Here is a 25,423-nt window from a genome sequence, read left to right as displayed (position 1 = left end):
ATTAAATATGTGCATCTTTTGTTCTTCTCTTGGTGTTTGAATATCAGGGTGTTTAAATATGAAATTAAATTTGTTTATATTTGAGATGTATAACCTGAACAAAAGGAAGACAAACGTGGCTATTGTTCTGATTAGTGATGCTGCTCTGCCTCCTTGGAAATGTGCATTTGGAATATTGCTCTGCTAAGTATTCTGATTTATTGCTTGTCACATATGATTTACATGTCTATAAACCTAAACCAGCAGTGATTCATTGTTTTCTGCCAGCATTTCAGAACTCAGAAACGTATTTAGGATAAAATCAATTTAATAGGCTTATATTCCAGTTGAAAAATTATTTACTGTGCTCTATGTTCTACAGCTGTCACACTCTGGAGAGAGTGGGAATATCTACCAGGTCATTAGTGAACCAGAGTCAACAATGCCTCTCCTCCTTGTCTCCAGCTGCTAATTAGAGGAGATGACACAGAAATACGTGTTACATATTTTCCTAGCATTATTTCTTCATGTAATCAGTTGTTGTATTTCTCAGTTAATCAGCTGCCTGCAGGAGATGCATTGGTATTGCTAATTGCCAATTGGTGGTTCTGTCTACAGTATAATTTCTGATAAACTTGGCATGTCAAAACTTCTAATTTCCTGAACTTTAACAGGGGAAACTTAAATTTCCTAGGAAATGGAACTTCCAGCAATTTGTTTTGGAGCACCTTCATGTAACATGGGGAAATTAATTCTGTTCTTCTAACACTCCCACTACAGGTTTTACTGTGTCAGGATGGAGCTCACAGTATTAGCAGAGATTCAGAGAGCAGAGGCTGTTGATCTCAACTGCAAAACTATGGTTCCACCTAATTTTCAGTGATGCATTAATGGCCCTGTCCTCCTTAGAAATTGTTGTACTAAAAAATTATTTATAATAACATTTTATAGCTGCAATTTCTCACATGGATTGTGCCTATCTCACACCTTTTGTTTAATGCCTATCCAGCCATTCTGAAAAACAGGACATGGGTTCTGTTTGTACTTAGACTATCTGCAGCCTTAAAACAAATAGTTGTTGTTGGAACTATATAACCTTTTCTCTAATTTTAGAATATGAAACATTTTTAATATTCATTTATATTTTAACAAGGTCAGAAAAGGTTTCCTTAATGATGAGCCAAATTTTGTGTAAATTCTCTGTAGTATTCTCTTTCTGCTTGTCACAATAATCCTTCTTTTATTAATTTTTAGATCTTTCAGTGCTTAGCCCTTTCTTTTGTATATGTGTATTAATTTCTTTTCTAAATAAATCAATTATCCTGTAAATTCACGGTTTGTTTCAGTTCCTATGAAGAGCCTCTTAATTACATGAGGCCTTTTAACATATTCATTAGGTGGTGGTCCCTGCTCCCAGCAGTGCAGAGACACAGGATCCAGCTATGTCTGCTCCTGCTTTGTTGGCTATCAGCTTCAACCAGATGGTATCACCTGTGAAGGTAAAAGAAATAAAACCATTCCTTTCATTATAAACATTCTTGTTTTAAAAGTGCAAGAATAGATACAAAAATACCCAGATGGAAGAGAGCAGAATATGCTTATGTCAGCTGGGGAAAGAGATGAAGTCATAAAAAGTTGATTTGAATGGAGTGTTGAAATGAGAATTGTGGAAAAATTAAGTTAAGAGAGGGTCAGGGGAAAAGGTGGAGAATTTAGAATGGAGAAGAGGCAGAGTTTGAATTTGTTGTTCTGAATAAAACCAAAACAGAATACCTATTCTCTCTTGTAAAAGTGGATTGTTATTGATAAGGCAGACAAAATAAATAGGGTAGGATCTAGTTGTTAAGGACACAACTGACAGAAAGAACTAATGTTCTGGACTCCATGAGTGGCATGGCAACTGTCAAGGAAGGATTGTTAGCTTCTCCCAGAAGAAGAACTGGTTTTTCCTGCACTCCTGTGTGTGGTCAGGCACTGCCCAGGCTCCCCAGGGAATGGTCACAGCCCCAAGGCTGCCAGAGCTCAGGGAGGGCTTGGCCAAGGCTCTCAGGGATGCACAAGGGGGGGATTGTTGGGGTGTCTGTGCAGGGCCAGGAGTTGGACTCAATGATCCTTGTGGGTGCCTTCCAAGTCAGCATATTCTGATCTGTGGCATCAAATGAAATGGGCTGGGATAGAGGTTGCATTTGGCTTCTATTGGAATAAGATCCATCACACTGCAACAGAGTTGTGCTTGTGCAATGTGACATTTGGTTCTGAGCTAGTGAGCCCAGGCTCCTTGTTGCTTAGGGATGTGAGCCCTTCCAGGACACAGCTCACCTTGCCCATCCTGCATAGCTGTTCAAGGATGTCAAGTGCTCCAGATGAAGAGTGCCTTTTTCTGTCAGTGACTGGAAATGTAATCTTAAGTACCTCAGATACGAACTTCAGAATATAAATAAATATTGATGATTGGTCAGATTAACACTAACGTAGTAGGACATATAAAAAGGAAGAGCTTTTACATTTAATACACGTGGATGTCAGATTTTCTTATGCATTCAAAGTTAAAATGAAAAATAAATTCACAAAGGAAATGTCTATCAGTAGCTGTGCAGTAGAAACTCACAGCTTGGCTCAGAGAGTCCTCAACCATATGTTGGTGGGATGCAGAGCAAGGCGAGGATTTCTGAAAGTTTGCCCCATTCATTCAGTTGCTATAATCCAACCATGAAATCACTGAGGTTGGAAAAGACCCTAAAGATCATTGAGTCCAACATAAACCAAACACTGCCAACTCCACCAGCAGACCATGTATACACATCCTGGCTGTAACAGCTTTAGACATATCCAGAGACATCATCGACTGCTAGACTCAGTCAGATGATGTTGAGTCTCTGCTCTCACTCAGTTAAACTTCCTCTTCTTAAGTACAGTGTATCAGCAAGTCCTGGTTCCAACAGGGTCCAAATGTCTTGTGACAGCTGTGTAGCAGGATGTGAATGTGAGGCCAAATCCCCACCTTTGAATTCAGATGCTCAGAGGAGTGCCTGGTTGGAGGTGTGCCCACAGCAAGCCTTCGACCTGATCTCCTCCCAGGGACATCATGCTTCTTATTTACTCTCTCATATTTACTTTTAAATGGTTTTGCCTGTTGTAGATATTAATGAATGTATCACTGGGACACACAACTGTGGGATTGGACAGACCTGTGTCAATACATTGGGATCCTTCCGCTGCCAGCGGGACACGAGCTGCGGCACTGGCTACGAACTCACAGATGACAGTCGTTGCAAAGGTATGTCCTGTGCACAGAAACTGGGATCTTCCAGGCTTAATTTAAACACTAAGCACGTCATCATGCCATGCTCTTTGGGTTTTGGTAAATACTCAGGTAACTGAGACACACACACTTCAAGGACAGCAGTTTTCCCACCTGTCACCTTGCAAAAAACCAGATCATGCAGCTGGGGGCTGCTGCAAAGATTTCCAGCAGAGATAACTGCATTTCACACTGGCAGTTTGTGTTGCATGTTAGGAGCTGCTCTGGGGACTAAAACAGGTGATTAGCAATGCCCAGAACTCACACTATACACAATACCCTGGAGATAATTTCTGGCTAGCTCCAGTCTGGTCTGTGGGATTGATTGTTCGTTTGTGAGTGGAGTGCCTTAGTCCTGCTCATGGAGCATATCTGATGGTTTGGATGCACCTGAATTAGTCAAGTTTGCACATTCTTGAGTGTGAAACAAAGTGTGGCAAGTGGAGCAACCAGGTGATTCAGTTTGAAAATGTGAGGGAAGATGCATCTTTAGAAAAAGAAAGCAAGCTTTTATCCTTAGGAGGTTACAAAGGGATTAATTTCTAATCACAGCATTCCTAGGTATTTAAAAATGCAAAGGGGTTAAAACCACTGTTCTTGACTAGCTGTGTTTGAACACAAAGGTAACAGTCCTTCTTACTAAAAAAGTTACTTGTTTCAAGTTCCATTAGCTTACAGAATGCTCTTATGTGCATCTGTAACTTCACCTGGAGCGCTGCCTTTACAGGGATATAAATTAGCAGCAAACTCCAGCTGATGTGGAATTGTTTTTCACCATGTCTGCTCCCTCTAAGCTTAGACTGGTTTATAAAAAAACTAATTTAATTCCACTGAGTAAATTAACTCAACCAAGATTTTAGGTAAGGTTTTACTGTAGGAACTGATCAGTGATGAATAATAAATAGATTGAATAAAAAAAACTGATGAACAAACTCTAATGCCAAACCTGCAGAACATCACAGAATGTTTTTGAAAGTATCATGGTGTAACTGTGATCCCTTTGAAGTAACACTTCCATTGGTTTGAATAACATCAGATTTAGGCCAACAAATAGCTTACTGGCAAGTATTAACATATTTCTCTGTTGGAAAAAAAAGGAGCACAGATAGTAAATTAAACCTGCAATAATATTAGAAAGTTCTTATCTGGGTAAGATATGTTAATATTGTTAATTATTAATGCTATGTTAATAGTGATAAAATAGTCATGTATGGTTTTTAAATGCCAAGTAACATGACTGAGCTGTGCTACATGTGGAATCCTGCAAAACCCAGTTCAGTATTAATTCACATGGTCTCCACACTAATTTTTTAAGACCCACAAATCTCTAGGGCTACTGTTGTATCAGCTGCATGAATGAGAAAGCTGAGTTATCCTTTTGCTGGAGATTTTCTGTATTTTGATAGCTTTAGGAGATTTCATCCCATTGCCAGTTGGCAAATATTAAATTTTGGTTGCTTTATGTGGACAGGACTACATTCCTGAGTGAAGCCTCATTTGCTGTTATCTCCTTTATCTGCTTTACGTGAACAATAATTTATTCAGAAATAGTTACTGTCTATTCTGAACTGGAGTAGAATGTTGAAGTAATCAGAAGTCATATTTATGTGCATTTTAAAGCATGATAATGCAGGGATATTGCAAGCCTTAATATGGATGGGAATCAAGGCCAATTAATTCACTTATGAAAGAAATGAACAATATCTGCATTGGATCTAAAGCTAAAATTAAAATTGCACTTGGGTAATGAAATCTTCCTGACTTCAAATCCCAGAACACTGCTGAATCAAGGCTGAATGTGATGCTTTAGATACTCTATAATAGTTTTGAGTCATTTAGTTGTGAGAACTAAACTTGTAAAGCATAATATGCACAGACACCTGCCCTATATATAATATTAATAATGAAATTGTAAAAAAATCTTAACCTATCTGGTTTTATTGAGATATTTTTTGAGGTAATAAGTCAGATCGATCCTGGATCACAGAATTCCAGGAAGGTCCACTGAGGATTAATCTATGTGATGATTTTAATTATGTCTTATGTTTGAAATGCAATGAAGGAACCAGTCTAATTCCTGCTAACAATTTTTTTTTGTGACGTACCAGATATTGACGAGTGTGAGACTGGTACTCATAACTGCCCCCCCGATTTTATCTGTCAGAATACTCCAGGATCTTTCCGCTGCCGCCCCAAGCTGCAGTGCATGAGTGGGTTTATACAAGATGCACTGGGCAACTGTATTGGTAAGGCATGCTCTTGTCTTGGGGAATGCTCAAACGTTGCTGGGAGAAAAGTTGTACTTTCCCTGGGTAGGTTCTGAACTGCTCAGGCTGTTCTTCATCTGTGCATGCATTGCTTTTTCCTTGATCCCATAGGTAAGAGTGACAGATGAAAGCCATTTAAATGAAACATCTGAATACTAGATCCTATTATTAATGAGATTGCGTTACCTAAGGTGGTTAGCTGCTTAAGTCTTTGGGTGTTTTATATGAAAAAAAATGTGTAAAAAAATTGTCATATATTTTATCTAACTCTATCCAAAAGGTTTTAGCCAAAGGTTTGTGGAGAAAGTTGTAATTATGGCATCCTCTGGAACACCCTTTGATATTAGTCTGCTTGGTTTTACAGGCTTGTAGGTCTTTCCAGATTTGTTATAGCCCATCAAGAATCTTACTGTGTATGAGAAAGATGGGACACTTATACTGTGGAGAGGAGTTTTACTTTAAAGACTGATGACAATCTTGCCAGGCCAATGCCTTGTTTCCAAGACTCCCCAAAACCAGAATTATAGCCTTCAAATAAATGCATTAAAATTACTGGTTTCCAGCAGACTTTATATGGGTTTGTCTAATGTGACCTACAAATCTATCAGTTATTCCCTTGAGTATTATTTTCAAGTCTCAACTCAACTTTTAATTCCACCATTGGCATAGCAAGCCTTGGACTAGTGGAACTGGCCAAGCAGCAGCTGCTGCCAAGTTGCACTCATTATCAGCCCCTTGTTCTCCTGTAGAACTGAAATCTGACACTGGAAACAGACTGAAAACAAAACTGCAGCCTTTAAAACAAGGGGGGCCAGTGCCTGTGCACAGCAAGCCCTTTGAAAGCACATGCCTGCCACGGGTACTGCCAGGTCCATGGCAGATTTTGATTAACTTGCTGTCATGGACATCAGGAAAGCCACATAAAATGCATTTGCTCAAAACATTTAGGCAGTTTCACAGCCTAACTTTAGGCACTGGGAATAAATGCTGCTCTGTGTGGAGTTGAGGGGATTTTGTTTTTGGATTTGGGACTCTGATCATCATGTAGAAGCTAAGAGCTCCATCAGAACACACAGACTGAAGCAGAACTGGGTAACTGAACTGTTGATCAGTGCTTTGTATATTTAGGAGAAACTTTTAAAGGCTTTGAAACAAATACAAGTTCTACACCAAATTTCCCCTGCTTTTCGTGGTATGTATGGCTTTTATACCTCCCCAGTCTTCACTCTGGAAGCTTTGTATCAGTGGAGCTAAAATGTCATGAATATTTGTCTTCTCCGACAGGCAGAACTTTTCTCTGAGAAGTTCTCATTATGTAACTCATTATGTAAAGTTCTCATTATGTACATAACGAGAGAGAGCATCTTACCTTAAACCTCTTGAGACCAGAAAGAGTTACACTGACTTGTGCTCTTGTAGATATCAACGAGTGCCTGAGCACCAACATGCCGTGCCCAGCTGGACAGATCTGTATTAACACTGATGGCTCCTTCACCTGCCAGAGAATCTCACCCAGCTGTGGCCGAGGTTACCACCTCAATGAAGATGGAACAAGATGTGTAGGTGAGTGGCAGTTGGGAAGAAAAAGCAGTTCTAAGAAAATAACTCACATAAATAATTTATGTTTAGCAGTTTCTTGTGCTTTGTCCAGGTTTTTGTCATTCCCACAGTCAATTCTTGATCCTGTTCTTTCCCTCATGGCAGTCCCAGCAAGTGAAGAATGACGAGCATCCACCCTCTGTCCTTCATAAAACTCACAAAACCCTACATTTTGAGGAGTAATGATTATCAGCCCCCATAAATGGCATTGGCTGTGACTGCATCAATGGAACAATGCTGTGTGGTCCCAGATCTCCTTAGTACAGAGAGACAACAGAAGGTCAACTTAATGCCCCACAGAGGCCATTCAAGTAACACTGAAAGATATAGATGCCTTTGGCTGGCTTTTAACTGAGATGGTTTTAGCAAAGACAGGCATTTTTGTATGTGTTTTCAATTTCTGTGAGTGGTTTATCAAAGCACTACTGATGACTCTGGATCTCAGACATCTTAGACCAGATGAAAATCTGATCCACAAATAGGAGTATGCATAATAAAACAATTTTGCACTGAATTCCTCCAAAAAGGAATTGCCTGATTACTTCATTGTTCATCCCAAATCCATCAACATTAAGGACACCTTAGAGCTAACCTGGTTTGGTACGAATAGTTTGGATTTGTGACTCTGATCTCGTAAAAGCTGAGAGCATGATAACATCTTGTTTTCTGTTCCAAAACACTTTATAACCACCAGAGGACCAAAAAAAAAAAAACCTTAGCATGTTCTTCTCTCAGCCTGCATAGGTAGAAGTGTACTTAGAATCACTTTTTGTTGTAGATGTGGACGAGTGCTCATCCTCCAACCAGCCCTGTGGAGAAGGTCACATCTGTATCAATGCCCCAGGCAATTATCGCTGCGAGTGCAAAGCTGGCTATAGCTTTGATGTCATCAGTAGGACCTGTATTGGTAAGTTGCACCATCAACCTAAATACCTGCAGCCATAGCACTTACAAAGTGATCCTCTCTAAAGAATGTTACTGCTCTGTGCGTAGCCTCTGTCATCAGAATGTAAAATTGACTGCTATATTATTTGGCTGGCTTTAAAACCATATTAAAGAACTGCTGGTACTTCAAAGGAAGCTGTATTAGTATTGTCAACATGTTATCTGCTATCCTGTTAAAAGGTAAGGTTGTGAGAGTGAGTGTAATTGTTTTCTGTGATATTTTTATAAGCACCTACAGCAAAAGATTCCTTTGGAAGATCAAAGCAACTTTCTCCTGTATAGATCTAATCCAATTATACCCTGGCGTGCTTCTAAATGAGCATTTTGAGGGCATCTTCTCTCTTTAGTATGAAATTTAAATCTGGAAAACAACAATCAAACTTTGATAATCACATTTCTTGTCCAGACTGGTGTTGCAGTGGGGCAGCCCATGCACAGAGCTCTCTGTGTGTTTGTCATTGCAGATATCAATGAATGCAGGCGCTACCCAGGCCGCCTCTGTGCTCACAAGTGTGAGAATACTCCTGGCTCCTACTACTGCACTTGTACCATGGGCTTCAAACTTTCAGCTGATGGCAGATCCTGTGAAGGTATGGCTCTCAGTTATGGAGTGTGAGAAACAGCTCTGTTGCCCTGATTTTTTTAAGTTTTTCTAAGTCTTCTGATGTTTACATTCTTGTAACGAACTTTCTCACGCACTTTATGTAGATAACTTATCGTTTTGCATTCTTTTATGGAGGAGGAGAAATTTGATGGACTGTTGGTTTGTCCAGTGTCATTGGACAGGTGACACCGTCACCCTCCAATCCACTGTCACTTTTGGAAATCTGTAAATGTTGGAGTCAGAAATTAAAAAATCTCTTTTCACCTTAGAAGAGCTGCGTTTCCACGTTGTGTTATTTCGTGTCCTATAGTGACACAGCTCATTGCTCTTTTAGCTGTTTTTTTATTTTTTTTATTTTACTTTTACTTTTTAACTTTTTTTTATTTGCTGTTTTTTGTTTTGTTTTTTTTTTTTTTTATTTTACCTTGCAAGACTGCACTGAAATGGCATGAGAAATCATCACAGTGCAGTCTCTTTGGTTACATGAATGCTGCTGTGCTTAGTCGAGGCCACCATAGCCCACAGCCTGAATATATCACCCTTAGACTGCATCATTTGGCAGGACAGGATGACACAGCCTCAAGCTGCACCAGGGAAGGTTCAGGTTGGATGAATCAGGAAGAATTTCTTCTCTGAAAGGGTGGTGAGACATTGAAAGGGACTTCAGGGACTCTCATAGAGTCCCCCTCCTGAAGGTATCTGAGGAATGCCTGGATGTGGCACTCAGTCCTCTGGTCTGGGTGGCAAGGTGGGGCTTAGTCACAGGCTGAACTCAATGGTTTTGGAGGTATTTTCCAGCCTGAATGGTTCTGTGATTCTGTGATGCAGAGGTCTATGGGTCTGCTTTTGCTGCACTTTGAAGGGTGATTCAACTCAGTCAGGTTCAAAACCTTCAAAACCAGCCTTGCTGATATCCAGAAACAAAAATGTAAGTGTTGGCCTAAAGATTCCCTCTCAGTCTCACACCTTGAAGTACAGGAGGAAATTACAGCACAGTAAAAATTAACGTATACTGCCTGTTAAGAGTAACACACTGAGAGTCCCCTATTTCCAGGTTACTCAGTGACGTGTGCCATCCTTTTTTTAATTACAACTACCTTTCAAAATTTTGTCTTATTCCAGTATTAGGAGTGACGAACATTGCAAGAAATTTGGGGTTCAGGTGTATAACTCTGCCTTTCAGATTTGAACGAGTGTGAGAGCAACCCCTGCAGTCAAGAGTGCGCCAACGTGTACGGCTCCTACCAGTGCTATTGCCGCCGGGGGTTCCAGCTCAGCGACATCGATGGCATCTCCTGTGAAGGTGAGCTCTGTGGTGCTGCAGGGAGAGGGTGGGGGCCCATTTCTCATTGCTGCTGTAACAAACATGAGCAATTCCATGTAATTTTTTCATTTTAGCATTTGAGTCTCTTCAGTACTTTCTTTGTTTTCTTTATTTTCTATTTAATGAAGGTCTTCCACCCATGCCCTTTTCTAGAAGCATCTCTTTGTATGTGTGGTGTCATTTTTGCTGTTCACACTACTATTGTAGCTTGGCACACTTTTGTAATTTGACAGAAATTTGTCTTTCTCCTGAGGAGCTACCAGAATTTCTAGTCTTCAGCAAGTGGAGATATGAGCATATTTATGTGTTACATATGTAAGACATGATATTACTAGTAATATTTTATATATCCTCTTTTTGTGGCTGGTTCTGAACTAGTATATTCTCAAATACAAGGAAGATGAGGGTGTGACCTCATGGACAAGATCCTGAGCTTGGACTTAGGTCTCCAAGACTTATTAAACAGTGAGGCCTTAGGCAGAACATCTAATGGTGATTTCCTTTTGTAAAAACAACGATAAAACTATTCCTGTCTCTCCCTTTTATAAAGCACTACAATACATGTCACTGTAAAGTGCTTGCTCTCATCCATTACTTTGTCTGTTGGGCTCTCATATAGCTTTTAATTTTCTTCAGAGTTCCATTTATTCCTGAAAGTCTTTGCTATTTAGATGTTGTTGGCTCGAGACACACAGATCTGATGATCTTCCTCATTGCCCAGAAATTGGAATCATCAAATTGTATTTGAAGCTCATAGCAGGAGCACTGTACATGTGCACTGGGCTGAATGTCACGAACACATAGAAAATTAGTGGTGTTTTTTTTTTTTTCTTTCAGATATTGATGAATGTGCTTTGCCCACTGGAGGACATATCTGTTCCTTTAGATGCGTTAATATTCCTGGGAGCTTTCAATGCACTTGTCCCTCCACTGGCTACAGGCTGGCACCCAATGCACGCAACTGCCAAGGTGGGTTCAACAACTGCAGGGAGGCCTCATGCATTGCAGAATTCTGACAAGTTATAGCAGTTTTTGTGTTTAAAAAATGCCTTTCCTACGACATGATAGGTAATGCAGTACACATCAGCTTGGCATCTGAAGAAATCAGTCTCTTATGATAAATACACAGGAAATTTCAGTTACAAAGTAATTCAGCAGAGACTACTTTTGAAAACATTATTAAATAATTATAAAAAATTCTTACAATGAAGATTCCAATGCTGTGAGTTGGTTTAGCCATTAAAAGGAAATATCCTGCTGTAAACACGTCAGCAAATATTTAGGTCTTGTCCACTTAGTGGCACTGCTGCTCTTCCTTTTCTTCTTCTTGCTGGTTGGTTGGGTTAGTGTTCTTCTTTTTTGTTCTTCTGTCCTCCCCTTGCAACCCTGCAGTAATGTTTAATTGCACTCCATGTTCTGCAGTACCTGATAGGATACTGGCTGCATCTTGAGTGCTGTGTTCAGTTCTGGGCCCCCAGTTCAGGAAAGATATTGACACGCTTGAGTGCATCCAGAGGGGCAATGAGGCTGGAGAGGGGCTTGGAACACACACCCTGTGAGGAATGGCTGAGGGAGCTGGGGGTGTTTAGCCTGGAGAAAAGGAGACTCAGGAGTGACCTTATCACTCTCCACAACTCCCTGAAAGGTGGCTGTAGGCAGCTGGGGGTTGGTCTCTTTCTCCAGGCAGCACTGACAGAACCACAGGACACAGTCTCAAGCTGCATCAAGGGAAATACAGCTTGGATATTAGGAAAAAGTTTTTCACAGAAAGAGTGATAAAGTTCTGGAATGGTCTGCCCAGGGGGGTGGTGGAGTCACCATCCCTGGGTGTGTTTAAAAACAGACTGGATGTGGCACTGGGTGCCAGGGTTTAGTTGAGGTGTCAGGAAATGGGTTGGACTCCACGATCTTGAAGGTCTCTTCCAGCCTTGTGATTCTGTGATTGTCTGGCACCTGCAAGGAGAGGAAAAGCCTGTGTTTAACCCACACCCCTGTTTCCATCTGGCAGATATCGATGAGTGTGTTGCAGAAAGCCACAACTGCTCTTTCAACGAGACCTGCTTTAACATCCAGGGCGGCTTCCGCTGCCTGTCCTTGGAATGTCCCGAGAATTACCGCAAGTCAGGAGACACGTAAGTACCTTCCTTCCCGAGCTGGCATCATCTCCTCAGGGTCATGCCACTGCTGGCTGAACACAGAGCAGTTTCTAGCAAATATGTGTTGTGTTGGCAGGCCTACCCTATGTTTTGCACACACAAGTCTGGTTTCCTTCCTCATGCTCCTCTTTCTAAGAAAAAAGATACTCCCTTAAAAAATGCCATGTGTCAGTGGTTTGCACCATAATGATCTCCAGAGCCATCTGTCTGGTTCCCTTGCAGGCAGCCTGATAGGAGGACTACACTGGGCTTTGAAATCCTTGGCTTTTATTTCAGGATCACACATACTCTTTCCTTACCTTCACACTTCAACTAAATGCTTCTTTTGAGCTCCATCTCTGAATTCTCACCTGTACTGTTGCAAAGCATTGCAAGAATGTCTTATTTTTGGTACCATTTAATTGAATCATAGAATATTAAGGGGTTAGAATGGACCTTAAAAATCATCTAGTCTCAACCCCCTCTGCCATGTACAGGGACATGTCCCACTAGACCAGTTTGCTCAAGGCCATATCCAAACTGGCCAGGGCTGGGGCATCCACCTCACTGGCCAACCTGTTCCAGTGTCTTACCTCCCTCACAATAAAAAATTTCTTCCTAATATCTTACATAAATCTCCCCTCTTTCAATTTGCGTCCAATTTTCTGTATTAAAAACCTGGAAATCCTAGCAAGGGTGGTACTTTAGCTGCAGCTCATAATTGTGTCTCTGACCTAGCTCAGGGATAGTCTGTGCATTCTGGTGTGGAAAATAAGAGACAGCTCTGGGAGGAGGGGCAGCTGGCAGCTCTTTTATACCCATCAAATAGTGTCAGCAGAGAGGAGAATTTGTTGCAAATTCTCAGTTGCATAGCTAGAGTTTATGGCTGGTCAAAGTGATGCTTTGCCTTCTGCCCTGTGGCTTTCTGGCCACCCTGTACTCCAGGCTGTTGTACTCCAGCAGTTCCTCCAAAGCCTGCTTCATGGTTCCCTTGTGTGCCCTGTACTCAGGTAAGTGTGGGCTCCACCAGCCAGGGAGGAAAGCTGACAAATCACATTTGTTACCAGCCCACTGTTGCTTTTCCCAGTCGGTGCTGGTATGGGCACCATCTGTCAGACAGACCTGAGTACTCTTTCCCTCCTCTGAGGAATGAAGCCAGCACTGATCTCCATCTCAGGGATTTTCTGGGGATCAGTTAGTTTGCATTTAAGCCTTAGTCTTTGAAATGTCATACAAGTGGCACAGCAGATGTATTTGATCAGAATGCTGGAGAGGAAGTTCGTGGTGTAAACCCAGCTATTTATAAAATATGCTTGTGTTCTGGGAAGGGTAATAGGAATTAAATTTTAAATTAAATTTGTCACATCAATGACCAAGCAGCGCCTCATGATGCAGATGTTCTCTTTATTTGTAAGACTGTGGGTTCATTGGTATCCTAATTTAAAAATAAAGTGAAAAAAGTGCATTGTGCAATGGGCTACTAGGCAGAATTAGCAGATTTCTGCTCTTACAGACATTCCTGCATTGCAGAGTTCAGTTTATAAAATACACATCACACACACATCCCATTTCATTTTCTCTCTTATCTGTGTTTGACTTCATTGGCTATTTGAGCTACATGGCACCTTTTGGGAAAGCAGTAGAGTGAATGTTTTTCTGTGTCTAGGTTGTTGGGCTTTCTCTGCCTAACTCAGACCTACTCATAGAGTGAGATTCTTCTGATGTGCTCAGGCTATAATTAGGCTGAGTCAGACACAAATCCTGCAGCTGCTCAGTGAAATTCTAATTATTTTTAATTCCTTAAGTCATTATCTTGGATTTATTAGGTTTTTCCCTCTCAACAGCTACAGATAGTTACTAAATGTGTTGCTGGAAAGATGTTTGCATAAAGCAAAGAGAATGTGAGTTCATTGTTGTCACTGGTGAAGAGCAGTGGGTTCCACAGGTGTTCTCATTCTCAGAGGATATGAATGTCACACCAATTTGCAGGAATCAGGGTTTATGGGTGGGATTTCCTGGTGCTCACTGAGGAGCAGTTCATAAGACAGCTCTTTAGCACCCTTCTTACATCCCAACTACTTTACATCTCCTTGACTGAATCAGTTTTGCACATGTACCCCATCAAGGCTGATAGCCAGCGTATCTTTGTTATGTTCTGCATGATAACAACATTAAATTGCTTTTTCACCCAGGCTCTAAAATCAAAGTAGTTGGCTTCTTATCACCATTAGTACAGATATCATTTTTTCTCTCCTTTTTATTCAAAGCACATTCCAGTTTCACCAACTTGGCACATCATAAGAAAGACAACTTATTTTTCCATTCCCATCAAGCTGGCACCTCAGGAAATTTTTCTACCTTGTTCCCCATTATTTTCTTTGGAATTGCTCTAATTTAATAGGCCTCAGTCCTGTAAATCCAAGTTTCGTTATTCTTATTTTACCTTAAAATCCTTATGCACAGGCAACAGCACTCAGTGATCCAGAAGCTTCTTTACCAAGTGCCTGTAAAGCAGAGGTTTTTCCTGGTGGCTGTTGCAGTGGCAATTGCCATTAGGTGAAGTAGGAAAGGAGGGAACACTCTGTTATCTTCCCCAAATACAGCAAAATCCCTGGCTTGATCTAAATGGTAACAATTTTATTGAAGGCCTTATGTCTTTTACTTAAATTCTGCTTTTTGTTTTTCATTGATCAGTCTATAGGCTTGGGATTTTTCCCAGGATAGATAAGATCTGCTGCTCCTCATAATAGAACTTTACTTGCTGCACTGCCTTGCCAAACAGTTTTTGTTTTCAAATTGCATAACAATTAACTTCTCTTTATATGGCATTGAAGTCTAACATTTGTAATATTTAAGCCAAGAAAAATAGTAGAAAAGATAAAGAAGCGTTTATGGCAACGTGTCAGATGTGTGCTGCATTGAGCCAAATGGGGAACTATTTCTATTTTCTAGACATGTCTGTGCATATTATTAAGGTTGCCTGGTGCTTATAAGTATTAGGACATGTTTTTAACTCCTTAAAAATTTGCCAAAATGTAACCAATGGCTGAAGTTTTTCATGCCAGGTGTCTGACTCAGGCTCAAGTTTTGGCACATTTCAGCCGGAGCAGCTCACCCATTTCCAAGAACAAGTGTAGAGAGGAACACACTGGTGTGTGTGTCTTAAAGACATTTTGGTGATGTATTTTTTTTAATTTATTTTATCAGTTTGCTGTCATGTTATGGAGCAGAAGTCTCAAATTTGCTATGAAATTGCTTTTGCACCAAAATCTTCTGAAACTTTTAAAATTACAAACTTTGTAAAGCTTGTAAAATTGCATTCAGCCTTTTTTAAGAAATTAAGACCTTGATGGGTAAACCTAATCCACTCCTCTGTGCCAAATAGGCTCAGACATACCTGGAATCTTTCTGAGAGTTCTTTTGCCTCAAGTCCTTGAAGGATAAGGATTTCATAGCAATCTGTCTTTGTGTTTGGCTATCTACCTCACTGCAATTTAATTCTTCCTGTCAATAGAGAGGTCTTTTTCTTCCATCAGCAAAGAGTACACTTCTGATTTAGTGGTCCTGAGCTTCTTAGTGCTCTTCAAAGCAGTCTGAGACATGCAGATCCAGCTCCACAGGCTATCTGAGCCTGCTCCCACATAAAGCCACAGGAGAGGAGCCCAGTCTGTCCTGGGCCAGGTGTGCCTCCCTGGACAGCCCCAACTCCATGGATAAGTGAGATGTTTCTGGCATGGGTGAGAGAGGAGCCAGCTTGGTAAGAAAAAAAATGAGAAGAAAATGAAAATTTGGAGATAAGGAGTTGAATGTAGGGAGGGAAGGATCTGAAGGTGTGTCAAGGTGAGGAGAATGAGTCTGGGAGATGCTTCAGGGGTAGCAGGGAAAATTACAAAGGGGGCAACCACGGGGGTCAGGTCCTTATGGCCAAGGGTGACTGATTCCAGGGAATTAATGACAGGACAAGAGGACATCAGGAAGAATTTCTTCCCTGAAATGGTGGTCAGGAATTGGAAGGGGCTGCCCAGGGAGGTGGTGGAGTCCCCATTCCTGAAGGTTTCCAAGGAATGCCTGGATGTGGCACTCAGTGCTCTGGTCTGGGTGACAAGGCTCTGGGTCACAGGCTGGATCTGGTCTTGGAGGTATTTTCTATCCTTAATGATTCCATTATTCTATTCCAGATTTGGATGGGGACCATCAAAGGAAGAAATAATTTGGGAAGCCACACAAAGATCCCGAGGGAAAGGATCTGTGCTTTGGGTCTAGGGCTATGAGGTGGAAACTCAGAGAAATAAGTGTCAGCCAGGAGAGAATGGAGCAGGAGGAGGATTGGCACTGGCTGAGTAGACAGTCCTGATGCCAAATATTTGAGTGAGAAACAAGGGCCATAGGCTAGGAAAGGGGATAGGAAGAAGAAATTAGGTTGGGAAAGACAGATGAAGGGTACAAGGATAGGATGTAAAGGCTCAGTGCTGAGGGCAAAGAGAATATAGTTCTGTCTGCTCTACACCTTGAAATGTCCTAGAGACTTTATCTCCAGACAGGAGAAGCATACAGAACACTTGTCCATCCTCATTACCACTCTGCTGTATCCTGTTTCCCTTCCTGAAGTGGGGCTCCAGATTCTCCTCTGGTTAAGAATTGTCTGTGAAGACCAGCCATCAGCTGGTTTCATTCCCTTAAAGTTCTGCTCTGTTTAAGGCAAAAACCACCTTCCCTGCACACCTGGTCATTGGCATCAATGTCCATGATGTGGCAGTGCCTCACTTGGACCTCATGATGTGGTGCAACCTGCTGAAAAGAGAGGTTCACACCAACAATAGCATGAGCAAGAGGAATATTTATATTTTTTCCCACTTTGCAGTGGAATATATTCTAGGAGGCCTGGAGGACTGTTACAGCTCTGGAAATCTACAGCATAGAATATATAGTGAGGCTATAGTTCACTAATAAAACCTGGTTAGTTGTTCAGCATGTTGAGTTGGTCTCCCTGTAGGAAGCAAGCCATGAAGCCATAAATCTTGCTAACAGAAAGTTCGTTTTCCTTCAGCACGTGAGGAATTGTTGCATACCACTCAGCTCCTTTGAGCACAATGCAGTGAAAATCTGACTCAGAAATTAATCTGAGGGAAGGCAGAAAATATTTTTCTCCTTGTTTTTACAAAATGTTGTATTTATTATCTACAAATGGAATCCCTCTAGTTTTGGCAGTTTTCATTTATCAGTGTTCGGTACATGAAATTCAAACTGGGAGTAATTCTTTGAAACCAATTATTTCAGCCACATGAGTAAGCATAATAGAACAGAGTAGAAAGTGAGCTAAAATAACTGGGTTCAAATTCAGGAATAAGCATTTAGCAGCAGTATATGCTTACTTTTGTAGCCCATTAACCTGATCTCAGAGTTTTGCAAAGACTGCAAATATATAATATTTAATATAATATATAATAATATATTATATAATAATATAATATATAATAATATAATATATAATAATACTGCAAATATAAAACTGCCCCTGGGCTCTGGGCTGGTTTTCTCTGGTAGCACTTTGTGCCTCCTCAGGAACTCCCCTCTCCTGCTGGGCTCCTTGGCTCTGTCCTGTGTCTCACAGGGCAGGGGCAGGACCCAGGAGCTCTGCAGACAGCTCTCACCTGTCCCAAGGAGCCACAGGGCCCTCCCTCCTCCCACCATGTGATTTCCTGCTGCCCACTGAAGTCTAGAGAGGGTTGAAATGCTCTTTGCTCCTTGCCTCTGTGGTGTGTGACCCCAGAATGAACTCTGGCTCTTGAAAGCAATAATATTTGCCATCTCTCCTCTGTGGTTATTTGAGGGAACAATTACTGCACATTAACTGAACCTACAGTGCAGTGTGCAGTGCATACCACCAAAGTATGAGATAAATGATGATGAATTTTGAATAATTTTAGCTCCTAGCTGCAGGCACATCTATCTTCACAAATAACTTTCTGAATCCACAGGACATCCTTTTTCTTGGAAAGCTGCAAGCTTTGGTTTTTGTTCTCTTAAAAAAATCTAGCCATAATTTAAAAATGTGCTTTACTTTTATAAAATAATAAGGGAGAGCATCTTTATGAGAGTGTAAGTGCTCATAAGCATGTACAAGCTTCTAAGAAGTTGTACTTGAAGAAAACATTTCCAACTAAGGAATGAACTGTCTCAACTTGCTCCATGATTTCAGCAAAACCAAGTAGCCTCATGATTTGAACAACACCAAGTCATTCTCCTTAGTGGAGTTATTAATGACGTTTCAGAAAAGAATGCAGAGCTCTCCATACCTGAAAATACTTCAAGAGTATCCACACTTAATTAGCTGGCCATCCTGTGAGGACTTGTGCGTGATCTTTAAACACATGAATAAAACTAAGAATGCATTCAAATCTTCAAAGAATTGCTTCAAAGAACCACTTTTGTTTGCAAGTGGTATTAAAAGAAAACATGCAACACATTAATTGAAGAACTGAGGGTACTTTTAATTAGTCTTCTTGAAAGTGCTGATTTTGCATATAGCAAGGAGTTCCTGGAATTCAGATCACCATGCATTGGCAACAAAGTGGGGCTTGCTCATGAACCACAGCTCTGTTGGTAGCAGATGCTGCTGATAGGAGCTCAAACTCATGTCAGAATAAAGTAATGAAATGGACACTCAGATTTCCTTGAGGTGGTAAAAGAAACAAACCATGCTTTCATGCTGGAGCATTTCTTGGTAAAGAAAGAAATTGTTTAGGTTCCAAAATTTCAACTGGTGAAGCAAATACTGGTTGGAGTGGAGAGACTCTTGCATGTAATTTAATTGATTCATAGTTTTGCATGAGGTGAGTTTGGAGCTAAATGCTCGACCTGATAATGATGAAATTTTGCAAAGTCATCATCCAGCTGAGATCGTTGTTGTCTACCTTTACTTCCACGCACCTGCCTGAAAGGATGTTTGGATACCTGTGTGGTGCTTTGGGCATATCTTTAACCTGAAATGCATACAATCTTACCCAGTGAGCAATCCTTTACACACTTCTCAAACCCACCAGGTACCATGATGTCAGATCTTCATTAATGTGTTCATAAACTATAACACCTTAAACAGCAGTGACTTGGATGCCCATAGCTGTATGCCATATTTTTCTGGACAAAGTTCACTTCTCTCTGGAACAGAATGCATGAAGACTGTGACTGCTCATGTAAAGGTTTGTTGCTGCCTGCCAGCCTGTGTGGGTGATCTCTTGCTGGTGCTCTGAAGTTTTCACTGTGACACGGTGCTGAGGCAATGAAAGAACCGAGGGCAAACTCCTCTCTCACCAGAAAGTCATGGGAAATCACTGCCATGACTTAGGGCTATGCAGGAGGAGACTGAACGTGTAGGACACATTGCTGGAGACATCAGGCCATTGGATCTTGTTTTCACGGCTTGCCTAGATGGGTGTTAGACTGTCTCTGGTTGGTTCTGATAGCACAGAACAGTTCTTGTGCCATATCAGCAGGAAAAGGTTCCTCTTCAGAGACCAAGTCCTTGGACATTCATGGTTTTCAGAATACTTCACTCAGTCTTAAAATACAGCCATACATCCCAAGTAAGACACAGACAACACCCTTACCATTTAGAATCTCTTCCTTTACTGAACATATGTCCAACCGGCAAAGGAATAAACCTTGGAGGAGAAAACGGTGGCAGTGTTCTCCCAGGGGGGCTTGGCTGATGTAAATGAAAATAAACTCTCACCCCTGCTGAGGTGCCAGACTTGATCCATCTGTGCCTGCAGAGCAAGGGCAACACTTCTGACAATGGCAACTCTTCTCCCAAAGCCCCAGCTGCAGGCAAGTTCATCCTTATTGAATTCCTGTCCCTTTGCAATATGAGTGAGGTGCCAGGCTGAAGAGTGGATGCAGGATGCAAGCCAGGCTATCTTTTCCCACCCCCAGTGCCCCTGCTCTCCCTCCCACTCGCTAAATGTGCGCTAATCTTCCTCTTGTCTTGTGTTCTCACTTTTCTTGCAGTCGCTGTGAGCGCTTGCCTTGTAATGAAAATAAGGAGTGCCAGAGCCTGCCTCTGAGAATAACCTACTATCACCTCTCTTTCCCCACCAACATCCAAGTACCCACCGACATTTTCCGCATGGGCCCTTCCAATGCTGTCCCTGGGGATAAAATTCAGCTGTCCATCATCAGCGGGAACCAGGAGGGGTTTTTCACCACAAAAAAAGTGAACAACCACAGTGGCCTTGTGGTCATGCAGCGTCAAATCACAGAGCCCAGAGACCTTCTCCTGACAATCCAAATGCGACTTTCCCGCCACGGAACTGTCAACACATTTATTGCCAAACTTTTTATCTTTGTCTCTGCACAGCTTTGATCCCAAACTTACAGCCATCACTGGCTACTCTTTCTCTTCTAAGAGTAGCTTTTTTTCCCCCCCGATTTTAATAAAGTTTTAGTTCATCTGTTGCATGCTGCACTTGCATTTTATTTGCCATCATCATCACAGTTTTCCACTTTCCCCTGTAACTGAACATCTTAATTTGTGGAGATTCTTCTGTGTACTCTGCATCATAATACAAAGCAGAAGTTGGTGTCTAAGGGTTCATTACCTGAGCATCCTGAGGACTGAAAGCTATTAATTTACTTCACACAGCAGGGGAGTCAGCTGATCATACACAGTTACATAGGTTTAGGTCTAAATTTTCCAAAGAAAATATTTTGAACTGTCTCAACTGAGACATCTCTAGAAAATTTCATCCCTTATGTGGCAAATAGTGTGGATTTTCTGGCAATCTGTTAAAAGGGCATAACTTGGACCCTTAGGAGCCCTGAGGAGCCCCAGCACATGGGTCAGTATAAAAGTGTGCAGCCAGATTCTCAAGCTGTCCAATTTATTCTTGCTCTGTTGTATCCCATGAGCTAATGCTGATTTCCACCAGGTACAGATCCCAGTTCCAGATTCTAAGGATGGTACAAAAGCTAATCTCCTCTAAAGAACATTTATTTGAGAGATATTTCATCTTTCTTTCTGTGGAATTTTTGCTGAATGGAAAAGCTAATGACAGCAGAACAGCAATCACTTCATAACAGCATTCAGCTAATAGCAGAGAGCTCCTTTCTGTTTCACAAGCTATATCCTGAAACATTCCCATCTACAAGAACATTTGAAAAAAATACTTGATTTGACTCATAACACTGTTGTCTCTCCAGCTTTCATATGAAAGCTGATAAATTGTGACCACTAAAGACTTTATCCACAACTACCATCACACCAAACCATAAGTGCTCTGAGAAGTCAGTCAGAATTCCAATATCCAAATCTTTCTTCCTTTGCTTTCACTTTCTTTGTTTACTTCTAAACAGTCAAGAACAATACAACTGGAATATCTTTGGAATTCTTTTGTTTTCTGAGCTGGAAGAGGATTTATTCATTACACAGAGTCCTTGTGCTGATAAATATTAAAAGCTCACTCCCAGAGATATGATCCAAAAATTAATGTTCTACACTACCCTGGGCTCAGGTGTCTCTGCTGCTCATTAGACAGACAGAACAGTCATTCCATAGAAGAACAGGGAATAATCCATGTGAATGCACCTGTAGAGAAAATATCTCACTATGTAAGTGCTGACAGCACAGTCAGGGTACAAGGGTGGAAACTGGGAACCTTCTAAAGCAAGAGCATGAGCCTTAATCACCTGAGCACAAGGAATGACTCCTGGATGCCTGGATCAGGGCAGGATTGCAGCACTCTGCCAGACTATTACATGTTCCCCAAGGCAAAGTTTATCACAGCTGGCTGACAGGAGTTCAGGTCTCCTAAGGAATGCCAGTGTTTAATAAGCCTGTTGACACATCCTTATAAAGGTGCCAGAAGCTGGGGAGAGAGTCCCAGGTTTAAATACTGAGAGCACAGCCCATGTCACTTGAGCTAGTGGGGTTAATTACCGCCACAGAAGGTGCTTATATGTAAATGCTCTCTGGCTACCAGTTCCTTATGAGGCCATAATGAAGTAGGATAAATATTGAAAAATAAATTTCATTTTTGCAAACATGAATATATATTTTTTTGGCAGGAAAAGAAGGGAGTTTGAGAATGTGGCCCTCAATGTCATAAAATTAACTGTATTTAGCAAGGAACTCAAGAGCACAAAGCTCATGTTCCCCTGTGTCAGATGCTTGAATGCTGCAGTGTCACTGGGACTTTCAGGAGCATGTAGGTAATTACATAGTGCTATTTATATTTTCCAAATGAAAATGAAATCACAGCTCCTGATCCAAAGAACTTACTGACTGAATCTGAGAGACAATATGAAAAAGAATCATATCAGGACCTTAGAAGTATGAAAAGATTATACTCAGGAAATAATCAGAGCAGCTGAGCTGTTTCTTAACTTTCTTCTCTTTAAATGAAAATGCCCAGAGGGAAGATGACCTCCAAAGCTGTAATTTGTGCTAGAGGCAGAAAACTTGAAGGAAAGGTAAAAATAAAAAAGTTCTCATCACTGAGGAAAAAACTTTTGCCAGTCATAGTCCCCACTGCAGGAGAACATGAGCAAAATGGAAAACATCAGCTAATCAGAAGATGAAATGCAAAGATGATGTGTAAGGATAAAATTATAAAGTATTATGAGAACAGAGCATATAATTTATAGCAAATATCAGGATTTGAGATAGATGTTAGTTGTGAAAGAAGTTACTCCAGTTCAGAGATGTTAAAAAGATAAAGCAATGAGAGAACAAAGTGTTATCAACTGCACTTTGGATATGCTGGCATGAGGCAATTAGCAGGGATAGCAAAAGAAAGGTGATCAGAGAGTGAGTATAATGGAAGAACAAATTCCAGTTAAGCAGTGTAGACAGAGAATGCAAAAAAAAAACGCCAAAAACCCAAGTTAGTGGAATTTGTAAGAGGAGAGACAAAAGGTGCAAAGAAATAGAGTTGGCACAGACACTTATCTATCACATGTGTGGTTATGAGCTGGATGGATCTGTAAACTCAGTTTAGATGAGAGCTAACACAAATCACTTGTGACCATTGAGATCCTCTGATCTGTACCAAAGTCATGTCAGAAGGCTTTATTCCACAGGTGAGCATCATGAATGCAAGTCTTATTTAGGACTTCATCTTGCACAAAATTATGGCTTTGTTGGCAAAGTATTTCAGAAATACTTGTATTTGCCTTTTGTTCCAGCTGAAGTTGAGAGTAAAGCTCCATTTAATTCCCAGGAAGAAGAAAAAGGAGACCACTACTGAATGCCTGAGACACTCCCACCACAATGCATTTTGCACACAAATTCTATTCTCTAAAGACAGCTGTGGTAATTTAGGATGTTCTAAGTGTTCCAACACTACTTAATCTGCAATAGTGTCCCAAAATAAATTAAGGTGAGGTGTCTAGGACATGACAAGACTTTGTACACAGATAATGGTGGGAAGTAAAAGGGAACAGGCCACCTCTTCTGCCCTGTATCTCCTGTCCAGTCTCAAAACATCAAGTACAGGGTGTGAATACTTGTATTCCTGTATAATACCTGTGTACCAGGCTCAGCTGGAGTTTATTAACTCAGCTCTCTTGCCTCCCCATGGACTGTGCCAGCTCACATCTGTTGAAGCATGAGTTCCTTGATGTTGATTTGTGTTTTCCCCTTACTTAACTTCATACAGTATCATCATGCTTTGATTAATTTTTTTTGATGAGCAGAGTTGGGAACACGTAATAAGAAGTTACTGATATATTGATTATAAATAGAGAGCCATAAAGTCCCTTTGAACATCTGAAAAAAGATGGTTTGTAGGTGTGGACTGAAATAAGACATTTTGAAAAGAGCAAGAATGATTTGTTTTTAGAAGTATCTAACAAAATAAATTTTCCTTTTTTGGTTTCCCTTTAACTCAGTAATTTTTTCTTACTTTTAATCTTTTCATTCCCCCTCCTCTGACACTGCAGCATTTTCTTTCTCCACTTAGAAATATGTAGAAATGGGCAGATCAAAGTTGAGATCATTTGTGGGGCTTAGTCACATTTGAAGTCCCAGCACAGCCCTTTCATCTCTCATGAACACAGAGTGGGCATTGTGTGAAGTTCTTGAACTGTAAGTGACTTTAAATTCACTCTAGTGGACAAGGGTGAGAAGTCATTTAACTTTTAATAGACTTTCAAGGCCGAATGAGCAGCTGGTTGAGATGGAATATGAAATGATCCTTACCATTTCCCCAAGCTCAGAATTCAACCTTTGAGATTTTAAATAATGTGGTTAACTTTTCCTCCCCCTAGTTTCCATTCCTCTCTGTTTTCTCAGTTCTTTCAGATGGAAAGGGAGGGTGTGAAAAAAAAGACTTAAAAGAGGCTCTTCTGGCCCTTGCTACACTGAAAATTGTGAAAGTTGGCCCTTTACATATTTATGCCAGGTTTCTAAAACAGAAACAATTCTGTCTGCTTTATATGACTGAGTAAAAAAAGGCTTGTGCAAGTAAAAGTGGCTCCACTGAAATTGCTGAGAGGGTGTGGGTCTCGTTGTTTGGTCCTGCTTGTCCTTGGAAAAGGACCTTACATGGCATCTTGAGCACCACAGTTCTCTTTGTTTTCACATACCTGTCTTGAAGAGCTGGGTTTGAGGGGGTTTTGACTGCAACTCTGAGCCAAACCCAGTTCTTCAGGGGTCCCCAAGCTCTGATGAACTGCATTTGTCTAAGTTTTTGTGGTGAAGAATCAACACTTCTATCAATTACAGTTACCGGCTGCCTGGATTGCAAAACACAAAGTATTAATTATTCAGTCTTTATATGAATGAATCTCTTTTTTGGTTTCTCTTAGTGTCAGACTAGAAAAGACAGATACCATCCGTTGCATTAAGTCTTGTCGACCGAATGATGTCAGCTGTCTGCTGGATCCTGTCCACACCATCTCCCACACTGTCATTTCACTGCCCACGTTCAGAGAATTTACAAGACCTGAAGGTAAGTGGTTTGTTCCTTGTTCCATTTAACAGACTGCAGCATATAAAACCTCCACCAGAAACCCTTGCCTAAAGCCAGACTCACTGCCGGTGCAATAAATGTTTGCATAGCTCCAAATTATAGTTTACCATTCATTTAATTAAAACCTTCAATACCCAGGAGTTTTAATTTTATGGAGGAAAGAAAGTCATTCTGAGCTCTAACTCATACTGCTTCCCAGTCTAAGGAAATACTGACTCTGAATTCCCATGTACCACATTTAATCACACAATAGACATATGGCCCATGACATTTTTTCTTCCCTTGTTTGCAGGTTTTGCTG

At 40.9% G+C, this 25,423-nt stretch overlaps 1 protein-coding gene across 1 annotated transcript in view; it reads left to right on the top strand.

Annotated features, from left to right (window-relative positions):
* The window catches only part of FBLN1 (fibulin 1), a 66,537-nt gene that overhangs the window by 27,444 nt on the left and 13,670 nt on the right, over window positions 1-25,423 (top strand). Inside the window, exons 6-15 of the mRNA XM_036401772.1 lie at window positions 1,377-1,478; window positions 3,119-3,256; window positions 5,389-5,526; window positions 6,967-7,110; window positions 7,925-8,053; window positions 8,556-8,681; window positions 9,879-9,998; window positions 10,857-10,988; window positions 12,028-12,151; window positions 24,959-25,101. Of these exons, the coding sequence (XP_036257665.1) occupies window positions 1,377-1,478; window positions 3,119-3,256; window positions 5,389-5,526; window positions 6,967-7,110; window positions 7,925-8,053; window positions 8,556-8,681; window positions 9,879-9,998; window positions 10,857-10,988; window positions 12,028-12,151; window positions 24,959-25,101 (1,296 nt within the window). The remainder of the gene's footprint in view (window positions 1-1,376; window positions 1,479-3,118; window positions 3,257-5,388; window positions 5,527-6,966; window positions 7,111-7,924; window positions 8,054-8,555; window positions 8,682-9,878; window positions 9,999-10,856; window positions 10,989-12,027; window positions 12,152-24,958; window positions 25,102-25,423) is intronic.

The sequence above is a fragment of the Molothrus ater genome, chromosome 5 (genome assembly GCF_012460135.2).
Source record: "Molothrus ater isolate BHLD 08-10-18 breed brown headed cowbird chromosome 5, BPBGC_Mater_1.1, whole genome shotgun sequence".
Taxonomy (NCBI): domain Eukaryota; kingdom Metazoa; phylum Chordata; class Aves; order Passeriformes; family Icteridae; genus Molothrus; species Molothrus ater.
Note: the sequence above shows the minus strand (reverse complement) of the source record. Positions and strands in the feature narration are given on the sequence as shown.